Raw genomic sequence first — 14,633 nt, forward strand, 5'->3', positions numbered from 1 at the left:
CAAAAACTTTATGAGGACTAGCTTGAACTCTGTGCAACAAATATCAAAAAGTCATGGTTAGAGAAGCCAAGGCCTTCCCTCAAGAAAGTGCCAAAGAAGCTGCTGCGCACAGACTTCAAAGAAGAATATGGTGACATCATCTTTATGCTGAATAGTGTAATGGGCAGCCCTCAAGGTGCGCCATTTGAAACATGGATGTACTACTTCATTGATGAGATCACCTTAGGATTTAAGATGTTTAATTGGTCACGAATAATCAATGATAATCTTCATGAACAGCTGAAAAATTTGGAAAGGACAAAGGCATTTCGCATGAGCTCCTACATTGTTTACTTGTTGGCTGGAAACTACAGATATACTGGACTAATTTGCAAAGGGATAGTTGGCAATGGAGAGAACGAGTTCAACTCCTATGACTGTTACCCGCAGTTGTAGCTTAGTGAAAAAACCCACTTCAAGCGGGTAAATGATGCATTCTTGATGTACATCACAAGGACACTGCAGGGAGGAACCCATTGGAGGCTTTCTCACGAGGCCAAGAGTTTGATAAGCAAATATGGATCTTGGTTTATCCAGTATCTGAAATTCACATACATAAGAGTTCATGGTTTTACTGGATGCTCTTACCGACTTCCGATTTATCCTACTAACAGAATGGTCTTGCTTGAAGTCCTTAGAGAGCTAGAAACATATCAGGGCTTCCAAAGAGCAAAGCAAAAGGCGACTATTTCCTTTCCCTTCTTCATTGGAAATACACTGGAGTCTTGCCCAACGATGCAAGCAACTAAGAGTGCCAGGCTTGAAATGCAATGGTACCCATTCACGTTTTACTGGTCCAGAGTTGATTACGATCCTCATAACCATATTGGATTAGTGAATGGAGAAAGGTACAAACATAGAGTAGACCTGGAAGATTTTTGGGCAAATGTTGTTGATGAGTTTGACATTAGGAAAAGACTATGGTCTAGACTACCAGTAAGCTTGATCAGAACAACTGAACTTTTCCATGTGCTTGATCAGTTGGAAGATGATGGAGAATACACTCAGCCGCGCTTCGACGAGGATGCACCTCTTCCTCCTGTGAAATGGTCAGAACCAGAGCACGCAGATTTAGCCACCTTAATGCGGCCAATTGTCAAGTATTCAAAGTGTTGGGTTGATCAACAGGTTTATGGACTAAGACAAAAGAATCTGACCTTGACTTATAACCTGATGGGTGAAACAAAAGCATATTCTTCAAATGCAGAGGCATCTCAAAGTGCCGGACCAATTGAAAGCACTAACTCCAGGAAAAAGAAGGAAAAAGTTGGAAGCTCTTCAAGGACAAAGGGCATGACAATTATAAATGAAGGACCTGCTCAGAAGAAGTAGAGGCTAGAACTATCTCGTTCTGTCGCATCGGGGAATAAACATATTGTATTAACTTTTGATGAGTCATTGGCTGAGATAAAGATTCCTTCTCCGGTCCATGAGGAAAATGTAGAGTCAATCCATCAAGAAGATGAAGAACCCCCGTCTCCTACAGGCACAGAGATATTGGAGTCAGACAGTGAAATGAATCTCTTGGACGGTGAATTTCAAGAGGGAATGATTTCGGCTTTTCAAGGAGTTCAATACATCTCATGTGAAGAAGGCAATTGGGATGAGGAAGGCATTGAACAACTTACTATTCCTGACTGGTTGAAGGAAAGGTTGAAAATGAAGACACAAATAGAGGTTCAAGGAGAAGATGATACGGCCGATTTATTGGCTAGGTTAGAAAAGGTTGCTACAAAGAAGCCAGCTAAGTGGTTTTCCACCATCCAGAGAGATGAGACAGGATGTCGACCATCCTAAATTGCTGTACCCAAAGTAGACAAGGCAAAGGAGGATATTGCTCCTCATGAGTATGCAATCACTACTGTCAACTTGGGACCAACTACAAAGGGTCATGAGGTTGAGGACTTAGATAATTTAGTTGCTTCCATGAAGGCAAGATTAGATAAGCAGGTAGGAAAGAAAAGATAATACAAAAGGGAAGTTGAGCGCTTGAAGGAATACGTTCAGCACTTGACCAAGCCACTTAACCAAGCCAATCTAGCAGGTCCTTCACTTTTGAATTCTTCGCAAGAAGCAGTTAAAGATTTTGGGGAAGAAGTGGTGACAACCAGAGAAACCAAGGAATGGATGGAAAGCATAAGTAAAGAAGCAACCACATTTGTGGAAGGATTAGCATTGACAGATGGACAAACCTCCTCTTTACTCTCCAGAATTGCAAACATGGCGGAAGCATGGGTTGACCTCTAGGATGTTCAAGACAAAATTATCTCGTGCCTTAGAGTGTTTAAAGGAATTCCGAAGCAGGAATTGGTTGATGGAAATGTGATCACAATAGGGGCTGCATATGACTTCAACAGTTGGCACTGGACGTTGGTTGTATGAAGCGAAGTCTTGGAAAAAGTGAAGGCTGATAGTGTCAACGCTGAGGAGCAAATAAAAGAGACTCAGAATAAGATCTTCCTTGTAGCTACAGATGTGCTTGAGAAGGAAACAATCCAAGAAAATGATATGCAACTGGAAACTCTAAAGCTCAGAATTCAAGAGATTTTCTTCCCCATCACTGGACCAGTCCTGAAGTAGAATTTGACTAAGGCATCGAACCTTTTGTCCATCCGAGATGCCTTCGAAAGACAGGAATTGGAATGGAAAATTTCTTTTGCTATGTGTGCATATGAATTAGATGGGTTAGAATTCAGGGTCAATATGTTGTGACATGTCACGATGGAGGAGGTCAAGAAGATAAGGATGTGCCCTCCTAGAAGATAATTGTTTGTGCCACTTGTCTAGCATGTATTTGTCTATGGTTTTTTTTGGGAAACCCTAATTAGGGTTGTGCGTCTTAATCTCAACCATTGATCTTAGATCGATCTTGGCCTTTCATTCATTTTTCAGAACTCTATGTAAACTCTCATTTTCTCATTTCATTGTTGTTGTGGAGAGATTTATGAAATTGTTGCTTAGAGCTACTTGAATAATAAAAAGTTTATTTGCAGATATTGCTGGAAGTCTTATTGTTATTAAGTGGTTGCATGGTTACATACTTTCTTCAACAATAGAATAGATTTGCTTAGAGATAATTTTGCTTTCAAAGTTGTTAGATGAATGAAGGATTTGATAGTTTAGATTGGTGAAACGCTTGCTCATACTTTCTTTGTATGGATGATTTTCATTCAATGTGTAAAGCTAGCCTGAGCATATGATGTGGATGCTTTAACTTCTACTTTGAGTAAATATTGTTCGATTGATGGTATTATGCATAAGTTCATAGGAGTAGCTTAGAACTTCTAAACCCTCATCCTTTTTATCCTTTTTTTAGAAGTCCAAAACTTAAAAACCACAAAAAAAGAGAACATTCATTGTTATATTCGTCTAAGTCCTAATTTGTGATCAATATCAGTTGAGCATAAGTCCCCCTTGTATTTTAACATACATAACCAAGGAAGCTATCCAATATAAAGTCGCCTGTTCGCACATATAGACCTTGGAGTGGCCGTGTGGTCTTTCTTTGCAATCTTGGCACATGTAGTGATTTTGTTTAGGAGAGGGTAGAGTATCTTTGGATATTTTATTCTAATATTCGGTATATGATAAAACGTACACCAACAGGACCTACCTTAGATGCCTTTGCATGAGGGATGCAAGCTCCTTTGAGCCATAGACTTCTAGTTATTGTTTTGATATTTGTTTGCAACATTTGATGTCATAGATTTCATAGTCCATGAGTTTTGTATACATTTGACAATATTTATATATCTAAGTGTGCTATTTCCTTCAACTATAATTTGCATTTATAATTATGTGATCGATATATACTGGTGTATGTGTTCAAATTAGCTTCCATTTGATGATATTATTGTGTCTTTAAGGTTTATTTAATAAAGGGTGCATGAAACTTTTTTTGTTTTGGTTGGTGAAACAAGTTTTAAATCCTTAAAAATCTTTAAATTTCTTGAGTTTTCATTTGCTGAGTCTTTCCTGAGTTTTTTTGCCGAGTCTTGAGTCAAGTCATGCTTGCCGAGTTTGCATTGAGTCCGAGTTTCGCTTCTGTGATGTATGTATGTCTGTATGTATGTGTGTGTGTGTATGTATGTCTGTGTGTGTGTATGTATATATGTCTCTGTTTGTGTGTGTGTGTGTGGCCGAGTCCTGAGTTGAGTCACCCTTGCCGAGTCTATATAGATAGATAGCTAGCTAGTTTGTTAGTTAGTTAGTTGATATTGGTAACTTTGGGTTCACCAGTTCTATCTATTACAGCTTATCCATCACCAAGCATGAGTGACCAATATCCAGAAGTCCAAACAGAGATATCATAGCTAGCTTCTATTATAGGTATCATACAGAGTTGATATACTTGACCCTGATTGACCCAACACTAACTCCCACTGTATGAGACATTGCATTATCCTGTTTACCAGCTAGCCCAAACCTCTAATCCATAAAAAATTTAGGGGAAGTAAGGGCAGGTTATTACAGCCTTCCCTTCCTCCAGGTAGTAAAAAATTCACGCTAAAAAACAAAGCCTGGGACTGAAGTAAATTATGTAGGCTTTAGGCTTACTGGCTTCTATTTTTTTGCATTTGTTACATACTTATATTTTATGAGACGAACCAAGCTCTGACACTTCATCAGAGTTCTCCTGATCACAACAGTTGGAAAAAGGAAGGAATAGCATTACAGTGAAGAATTACCTTCAGTCCCTTGGCAATCTCCTCAATGGTTCGTTGAAAACTTGAAAGCACTGTTCTCACTGCTTTGTAGCATGGAGATGTTCCCTTAGATAGTTGAAAAGAACTTAATTTGGTGTTCCACCTCCATGATGTTGCTATGCAGCAAATATAACCATGTAGCATTTGATGACATTGATGCACAACTCAGGGACTGAGCAGCATAAAAAACATTCCATCTGCCTTGTGTGTGCCCTGGATCATGTAGCAAATTTGTCATAGATAAACATATGCCAATACATGGAGCCTTGTCCATTTCTTTGGTAAGCTCCCATATTTCCCTCAGCTGCAAGTTAGGATGCTTAATCTCCTTCTACAAGATACAACATCATCTTCAATAATTTCTGTTTACCTTTGCCCTTGCCCATTGATGCCATATCCCTCCCGTCAACACATTCCACTTCTTATCTTTCCCGACCTTAGAAGTTGATGACATATCTGTGTGAAAGTAGACAACTTTATAGGAGATGTCATGTATTTAGTATTTTTATTAGTTTTGAAACTTAATATTAAATAGGCAGAGACAGACACTACTTCCACCCCCTACTGCCACCTATATAGTGGCCATGGAGTTATTGTTAATAAAATTATGATATTTAGGTGTAAAATAATAAAAAATATTTTTAACATAAAAATATATGTTTTTACTTTGTATTATTCTATTTTAATATTTTTTAATTTGCATTTACTCTATTTTATTATTATTTCTGTTTGGTTGGTTATTCTATTTAATTATTTTAGTATTATGTAGTATATAATTATATATACAATTGTCATACCTGGCTGTCTCTATAGTAGAGGGTTTTGAAAAATAGTTGTATCTGTATCAGATACCCTATCCATATCAAAGCAACTCTATTAGAAAAACCACTAAACCATTGATAGAGGAAGATTTAAGAGTTGATTCACAAACTAAAAGTATTACTAAATGGTATGCATTAACTAGCATTGGTTCTTTCATAACATTAACCACTAGTGGATATTGGAGTAGACCATAATTCACATATCTAGTTATCAGATAATGTTTAGATTTCTTGTATAGACCAATCTTTATGTCCCTTGTTAATGCGGCAAAATAACCACTCATTCTCAGAGATTGAAGACCTAAGGCAAAGTTTCATATTTTGTAAGAATTGATCTTTGTCTTCCTCTATCATGTTTTGTGAAGTAGATTATAATTGAAAATTTGAAAACAAATTAGTATCTAATTATCATTTATGCACTATGCAGTATGCATTGTGTGATGCAATGTTAGCAGGGATATGAACATGAATGAGAAAAGATACATTCTACAATTCATGGGCCAAATTCTCATTCTAGTTTGATTTTTATAGCTCTATGTTAATTTTATTTTTGGAGCATTTTTCTATATTTTTTAAAAAATCTGTTTTTTCCCAATGTTTGAAGAAATCTTAATCTTTTGCTATGCTGATTTATGATATAGACCATAATATACTACATATAGTGGTGAGTGTTCCTGCCTGTCACGTGGGTAACCTGGACTCATTCTCTCCCAACTGTGCCATAATATTTATAATTTAACTTTAGAATCTGCTCTGCAAAATCACATGTCATAGTACAGACAAATGACTGGAATCAAAACTCATAACAGAGAACATTTACATACGAATATTAAGAATGATGGCTTTATTTCATAGGTGGTGCTCAATACAATGCTTAACAGTACAAGGAGGGCTGTGTAGAATCGGTGCACTTACCCCAACAATTGAAGTGCTATTGGAAGGATCAACTGTTGTCTGTTAAGACATAATGGTTGGTCGAATTGTTTCTAACAATTGTGTAACATATGCTACCAAAGCTTCTAATGGAAACAAATGGCTTTATTTCATAGGTGGTTCTCAATACAATGCTTAAGAGCACAAGGAGGGCTGTTGTAGAATCGGTGCACTTACCCCAACAATTGAAGTGCTATTGGAACGATCAACTGTTGTCAGTTAAGACATAATGGTTGGTCGAATTGTTTCTAACAATTGTGTAACATAGGCTACCAAAGCTTCTAATGGAAACAACACATCGAAGCAGCACAAAGCATTCATTAACTGTAATGTACATTGTTGATATATTATACACTGTGATCCTTAATGTACCATACTCATGAACACTTCTTTGTCGTATTGTTGAAGTGATCCCATAGTTGGGAATACCTAGGCATGGAACTTTCGTACCATTGTTGACCTTTGTAGACATTGGTTGGGTAATTTTATGGGAATGGGCATATCTATGAAAATGTATGGGAGTCATTGTGCTTTCATTGATTGAAAGTCAAATGAATAATATTGTATTTTTTCAGTGGTATATCTATGTGCTGAGTGAAGAGTCTAATTTTTAAAACTCATGAAACCACTTCAAACAGAGATATAGAAATGGGATCAAGCATAAAGACAGAGACACCAAATTTTCTTGTGGAAAATCCTTTTGGGTAAAAAGCCACGGCACAAAAGCTTTCAATTACAATAAATGGGCACCAACCCAGATTACAAAAGTGAGCACCAACTCTCAAAACACTGAAGCACCAACGTTCTCTTCATCGTGAATTCTAAGACTTTCAAATTGCATTCTATGAGTTTGAAGTTTAGCCTTTTTAACCTTGTCACTTCATATGACTTTTGAAGTTTCTCCCACATGTCCTGGGTAGTATCACATTGCTTAACCTTTACAAATTTAGTCTCTGATAGACCACATAAAATAGTATTCATGGCTTTTGCACTACTTTCAAAAGCTTTCTTCCCATCAGCATTAGTTGGAGGAGTTGAAAGGACTATATAAACATTCACTACGCTCATCCACACATAAAAACCAAGAGACATCAGATAGGTCTTCATTCATACACTCCAGAATGCAACAACCATCAAACAAAGGTGCTCTATTTGTCTTCTTTGATCTTATGGATTGTTCCTCCAAGTGTCCCTTGTCAATTGAATTAATCTCTTCTTTATATCTTCATTTGTGGGAAGTCACACCTCTTCATAAGAAATGAGTCATCACTCTTCATAATAAATTATTCTTCAAATTGATCTCCCTTGGATGTCCTCCTCAAATGAGGCTCTCTCCTTTTTATATCCTCGAATGCGAGGGAGAGGTCACACCTCCTCATCATGTATGCCCCTTTGGCATGAGACGTACCCTTTCCACCATTAGCACCCTTTGAAAGAGTGCAACTCTTCATTATTTCTGCCTTTTGAAAGGAACACAACCTTTCACATTCAGATCTGCACTTCTAATTCCCCAAATTATCCTCTCAAATGAGGTTCTCTTCTCTCTTTTATATCTCATGTTTGAGGGAGTTACAACTTTTCATTTCATGTCTTTGACCATTCATTAACTTAATTAAAATTTAATTATATTTAATTTTATTATTATCATTTATCATTAAATTGTATTTCAAAGTGAGGACATTACAGTAGTAGAGATATCAAGCAATATGAGCTTATAGCAAGAAAACACTTTTGTTTTATCAGATAGCACAAACCCCAAACAAACACTTTCAACACACTGCTCCTTCACACAGTTAATACTTAACAGCATACCGTACTTAACTTCTATCTTTAAGACTCTCCAATTTCCAAAAAGGAACTCTTTTTCAATTGTTAACATCTATTTCACTGCCCAGCAATACATCTTCTATGAGCACCACTAATACATCTTCCTTCTACAACTGCATTATCCTCTACAAAGCCAACATCGAGTAAGCCCAGTAATAACACTGGGTATATGCCCGATGAATAACAAGGTTGTTATTTTATCTTCTTCCTTGTATGTGATTGTGCACTGATATATTTTTTCGATTCAATTACTATCTCCCAAAAAATTAAGGCCAACACTCTTTCTTTTTATATCTGGAACTCAATAATAGTCTGTATCATCATACATTCTCACAAAATGAAGTCTATTGATCGGTTGTTTTACACATCCATCCGTTTTTCGTTGTAGCTACCTCTTTGCCAAACTTTGACACTTGTAGAAGGCTTTTTCGGAATTTTTTACACATCAGCTAAGCCTTAGAAACTTTATTGCCACAGAAATCGAACGCTACAGAAAAACACCATTGAAGTGGGTTCCTGAAAAAAAAAAAAGAAAATCATAAGGTCTTTTCTTTTTCAAACACACACCCACTCTATTCTCATTGAGAAAGATACGACACCAATTTTTTGTATCATTGGCAATTACATTCTACTTTCTTTTTGCAGTGCGAATAATGATTAACATTTAATATGTGCTGCTCATAAACAAAAACAACTTCTTGCGTTTTTTGAATCACAAACTTCCACCTCTCTCATCAAGCTATTCGTATTATTGTACTTCTGCGTATCTCCACAAGCTTCTACCGTTTTACCGAAGAAAACTTTCCACGTTACAGATCAGCGAATACATCCAAAATGATCCTTCATTATTTTAAAAAACAATCCCCCAAGGCACATAACGTAAAAAAATGTTTCTCTGAAAAGAAAGGAAGTTGTTTTTTTAAAAATCGACATACACTTTACAGTTCACCAAAAAAATCTACTTTTGAACATTTCAAACACGTTTTTGTTCCATTACTTACAATGCACAGAAAACCTCGAATCAGCCAAAAACTTCTGACAAAAGCCGAAGGAAACCGAAATTCCTTTAGGCAGGAAGCTTTAGAAAATGATTTGAACACTGCATTGACTTCCCTCAATCTAATGTGAAAAACGTAAGTTGAAGTAGATGACATGTCAAATCTGACTTGGCAGAAAGAAAGATGTAGCAGTCAACTAAGCAGCATAAGCTGACATACAGCCAGCTCAAACAGACAGCCAACCAGCTTAAGACACACAGGCTGCTCGGCTAGACAGGTATGTAGCTGAAGTAGACACCCAGGTAGCTTAAGTAGGCAGATAAGTAGCTCAACTAGGTGGGTAGGAAGCTCAAGCAAATAGGCAAGCAACTCAAGCTCACAATCAGGTAGCTCAACACTTAGACGGCAATGACAAAACATCCAACACTCAGTTCAATAACTTGTCAGTTTTACTTCCAACAAGATAACAACATTTAATTTATGAATGCGAAATGTGTGTCTATTGAAAACGGACTTTCTATCAATTGCAATTTAAACCTGATCTGAGTGCGACACATTGTGAACCTGGGAGTCAGATATGAATTTATCATTTCTTTAGATAGCCAATGCATAAGTTAGTATGTGCATTTTATATTTAGCAGATTATGTATGTTGAACTGATATTTTATTTAGCATGCACAATTATCCTTTTACTAATAAGGCCCAATTGGGTTGAACTTCTTATGTAGGATAAAACAGTGAAGGCCCGGTTTAGTAGAATTCCGAGTCTTGAAGAGCTGTGTTCATTAGCTGCAGAAGGTTTCAAAGCTGATGCAGTTATTGTAGATGCAGAGAAGGACAAACGACTTGCAAAGTTGAAGCAATTTACTGTAGCATCAGTGAAGGGTTTGAGTTCAAATCCTGCCTCGATGATTAAAAAAATTGCTGATGTGGTGAGATACTATGCATTTGTATTGGTTTAATTATACTCAATTGTAGTTGTTGACTGAGTACATCTTTCTTTCCTCTTGGATTTTTTTCTTGTTTCTTCCAACTCTTGCAATTTCTTCGTTTTGGCTGTAACCCATTTCTCTTTCTATTTTTATCAACAGTTCCTATTGAATCGCATTGATATATTGAAATTTTAATTACCACAAAATAAAGCTGACTTTCATAAGAATGTATGAATTTAGATCATATATTTTCAGAGACGATGAAGCAAAATCTTGTTGAAAATGTGATCTGCAATTGTAAAAAATGTGAATAGGTTTAATTCATAACTTTATGGCTCTAAAACAATTACCGTGCTAAGACAGCCTGTAGATAAGCTAAATTTTTTTACACTATCAAGTGAGCAATAATGTTACAGCCCAGCAAGTATAAGAAAGTAGATGAATTATAAAGTGTACACCACTGCAATCTATATTAGGTTTCAAAAATAGGAGAAAGTGATAAAAGAGGAAGAAACTTATACTGGGGTCTCCATTATCAGAAAACGTAGGAGCCTAACTGGTGAATGGCAGACAGGAAATAGCAATAAGCATCAGTAAATACTTCCAACTCCATATTCTTTTACATCTCATCTCATTTGGTTGCAGTATGCTATGAAAAATTAAGTTTATTGTATGCAGGATGTTGTTTGGGCATGGCTGAAGGTGACCCCCAACATTTAGGGGATAGCATAGGGGGCATCGTCCAAAAATTAATAAAATATTTTTTTTATAAGGAAGACATACCTTTTCTTAAAAGTAAAATGTTTATGTTAAACTATGTTGTCATACTAAATAAAAGTGAACTTAAACAAAGCAATGACGTTCTGAAACCTCACTTGCCATGAATTATTTATAAACCCAACATACATCTAAATTAAATTAAAATCCAGAATAAACAAGATTTCATATTCAAAATGTGCATTTCTCATGTTAGTATAAGTCAGAAGTATTTTAGTCTTTCGATCCTTAAATTACTAAAGAAGAATTATACTCTCAAACATAGTTTAACAAAATCGTAAAAACTCATGGAACTTGGAGTTGAAAAGGCTCCTGTTTAACCTGCTTAATTACTTGATGCCAGTTTTCTAACTAAAACTCTCTAGCAACTTGCCTAATGCTCATGGAAAACTTTGGAAAAACTTGCGACTTGTAATTAAAAACTTGCTTGTGGTTTTATAAGCACTTTCCATCAAAAGAAAATCATCATTTTGAGTAATTTTTGTCTTTGTAATTTTAGCATTGGTGCTGGAGTAGTGGTAAATGAATTCACAAGCATTTAGGACTATTAAAATGTTGTAGTATTTAATTATAATGGTCAATTCGGTTGTTAGGGTAGACTTTGAGAATATTTTTTATTGTTTTAGGTTCTTTTGCTTTTCTTAGTTTTCAATCTTATCCTTATTGGATAGATCTTTTGTAACTCTTATTTAAGGAGACTTTTGCTCCTTTGGGAATATTAAATATCTTGATAATCATTCCTTGTCATTACTTTTCATAATATGGTATTAGTGCACATGAAGGAAATCCTGAGTTTTGAAGGAGCCTTTAGATCGGTGATAGTAAATTTATCGAAAGGGCTCGTATGAATTTGTACGGTGTTGTACGAATGTTCCAAGGGAGGAAGAATCTTAGATTTCTTTCTTGAAGTTTTGGCAAATTTTTTAAAGAAATTCGTGGGTATTTTGTTTGAAGTTTTGGCTAATTTTTTCAATGAAATTCGTGTTTTTCAGAATTTTTTGTATAAAATTGAGGGTTTATTGGTTTGCAATTTTCCTAGGTTTCTTTGTCTAGAATTGTTGGTTTTTATTCAATGAAATTCATGGCACCATGGTTTTTATTGTTTGCGCACTTATTTAGTCTTCATTTTTGGTGTCGATTTCGGCAATTTTCTAGTTGATTTTTGTTAAAGGAGGAATTTTTTGGCTTTTTTATAGATGTGATAGGGTTTTCATTCACCTACGACGACCCGGAGAAGAACTTCGACAACATGATAGGAGGTTTTTGAATAATTTTTTCTCAAAAATTGTTATTTTTTCCTTCATCACATTTTTTGGTGATTTTTCTAGCACTCCATTTTCTCCCATTTTTGATGGAGGAGGGGTTTTTATTTTGCATTTTTTCCGAATTTTGTAAAAATTGAGGTTCTTTTTGCTTGTGACTGAGCATTTGTGGAGTTTTCTGCATCTGAGAAGTGTGTAGGGTTCAGCTGTGATTTCCAGCTTTTACAGACAATTTTTTGAGCGAGTTTTGTAAAATATTGTGGTCATTGTTGGAAGGGAAGGCTTTTGATCTATTTTTTCCAAAAAGTAGTGGTGTCTTCAATCATTTTTTTGCCCCTTTTTTAGAAAACAAAATGGTTAAGCATTTTTTGCAATTTTTAAAGTAATTTCTATTGCAGATTTTTTTTTTTTTTTGATAAAATCAAGGAGTTTACCTTGCTGCTAGGGTTTGGCAAGTTTTTTCCTAAAAATTTCAAAGTCATCTTTTCCAGTGGGTTCCTCATTTTTTCGTATTTTTGGAGTACGAGAGGGATGGCTTGATTGACCAACATCATGTTGGAAGATAGCCAAAAGTTCACTCACAAAAATTACAATGCTTGGAAATAGAGGGTGCTCACTGTTTTTGAGTATAAGTGCGTTGGTTAGATAGTCCTCAATACTGACACTTGGCAAATATTTGCAATAAAGATCATGACAAGTACCATGAGCATAATCCTGAAGCAGTTGTGCTCATTAAATTATCTGTCATAGATGAAATTCTTCTGGAGATTCCTTCAGGTATCTCTTCTACAAAGAATTGGACATGCCTACAAGATTTGCATGAGATGCCGGATAAATGTAGGGCATTCTTCCTAAAGAATATGTTGTTCTTGATCATGATGGATGAGGTGGTGTTTTTGTAGGATAATTTGATGAAGGTCAAAGACATTTCATAAAAACATGCATATCACATCTACCAATGTTGAGTTGAAGTTCAATGACATATGCAACAAACTCTTACAATAGGACAAATTGAAGAAGCAGTTTGGTAGCAGCAACGATTCATTGAGTGCGGAATAGGCCTTTGTAGCCAAGGAGAAAAAGAAAAACAAGTGGCCCTTGTAACTCTTTTTAGGAGATTTTCGCTCCTTTGTGGATATTGAATATTTAATATCTTGATGATCATTGTCTGTCATTAGTTTCCATAATAGTGACCAACATATTGACTCATATCAGCTTTTGTTCAAATTTTATATAGTGGCATTTCAAAGCTATGCAATTTTAAGACATTTGAAAGGGTAATATGGCTGATATGGAGAGCAATGCAGTGAAATGGCAAGCGGAAGTGGCAGCATGTGAAGAGAAAGAAGGCAGTTCATCCATGGGGGTGTCATCACACTCACATCATGCTCCTATTAAGGATAATATTGTTCCTAACAAGAAGTTGCAGCAGGACCATCTAGTTGGAGGACGTCTATAGAACATCAGTCTTTGTTGAGCTTTGGTCGTAGAAGAAATTTATAGATTATGAACATGAAACTATATTTTGTAATTGTTATTTATATTGAAACTGAAAGTTGATATGCACTGAACTTGTTTTTTGGTCTATGATGTGTATCAATTTCTAATTTCGATCTATATATGAAGGAAATCAGTAGTTTGTACCCTAACTTTGTAGTATGTATATTTTTAAGTTTTTTAATAATACTTTTACAAATTTGTGTTTTTAATATTTGGAAAATTTGCTGAGTTATTGATGAGTATTTCCCCAAGTTTTTGTCGAGTCCTTGTTTTTGAATTTTTTTGGTCAGTTGAGTTACAGCTGAGTTTTTGAATTTTTTGGATAAGCCGAGTTATTGCTGAGTCCAAGTTTGTGAACTATGCTGTCCAATAATTAAGAAACGTTAGTCTTTGTGGAACAAAAGTGGTAATTTCATATTTATCATATCAAAAATTCATCTTGAGAATTACAAATATGATAGAGAAAATCTGTGCCATGGAGTTTCATAATGCGGGGGCCAAGGGCATAGGTTTGGAGGTGGTGGCTAGTGGGTGACACGTATACATGTAGTACTTGAAAAACTAGTTATAAAAAGATGTTTAAGGAATAAGTATAAGAACTATAAATGAGACTTTGCCATACTATGTAAAGTTCACACTAATAAACATTAAAAGCATGAGAATGATTGCATTGAAACTTGAACATCAATAATGGTGGGTAGACTTTTGGAAGTTTAGGAGTGAACCAAGAATGAGTATAAGAATCGCAAATGAAACTTTGGCATACTAAATGAAGTTTAAAGTTAAAACTAATTAACATAAAAAGCATGCCAATGATCATAATTGTAAAACTTAGACT

The 14,633-nt window shown here is 35.6% G+C and overlaps 1 protein-coding gene across 8 annotated transcripts in view; it reads left to right on the forward strand.

The window, feature by feature from the left end:
• LOC131080024 (serine/threonine-protein kinase EDR1) overlaps nucleotides 1-14,633 on the forward strand; it is a 304,024-nt gene that overhangs the window by 62,913 nt on the left and 226,478 nt on the right. For all 8 annotated transcript variants that reach the window (XR_009114112.2, XR_009114111.2, XM_058018115.2 and 5 more), the window contains one exon: nucleotides 10,053-10,256. Coding sequence is in view for 6 of the 8 variants with exons in the window: in XM_058018115.2 (XP_057874098.1) it covers nucleotides 10,053-10,256 (204 nt within the window). In the remaining 2 variants the exon portion in view is untranslated. The remainder of the gene's footprint in view (nucleotides 1-10,052; nucleotides 10,257-14,633) is intronic.

The sequence above is a fragment of the Cryptomeria japonica genome, chromosome 3 (genome assembly GCF_030272615.1).
Source record: "Cryptomeria japonica chromosome 3, Sugi_1.0, whole genome shotgun sequence".
NCBI lineage: Eukaryota > Viridiplantae > Streptophyta > Pinopsida > Cupressales > Cupressaceae > Cryptomeria > Cryptomeria japonica.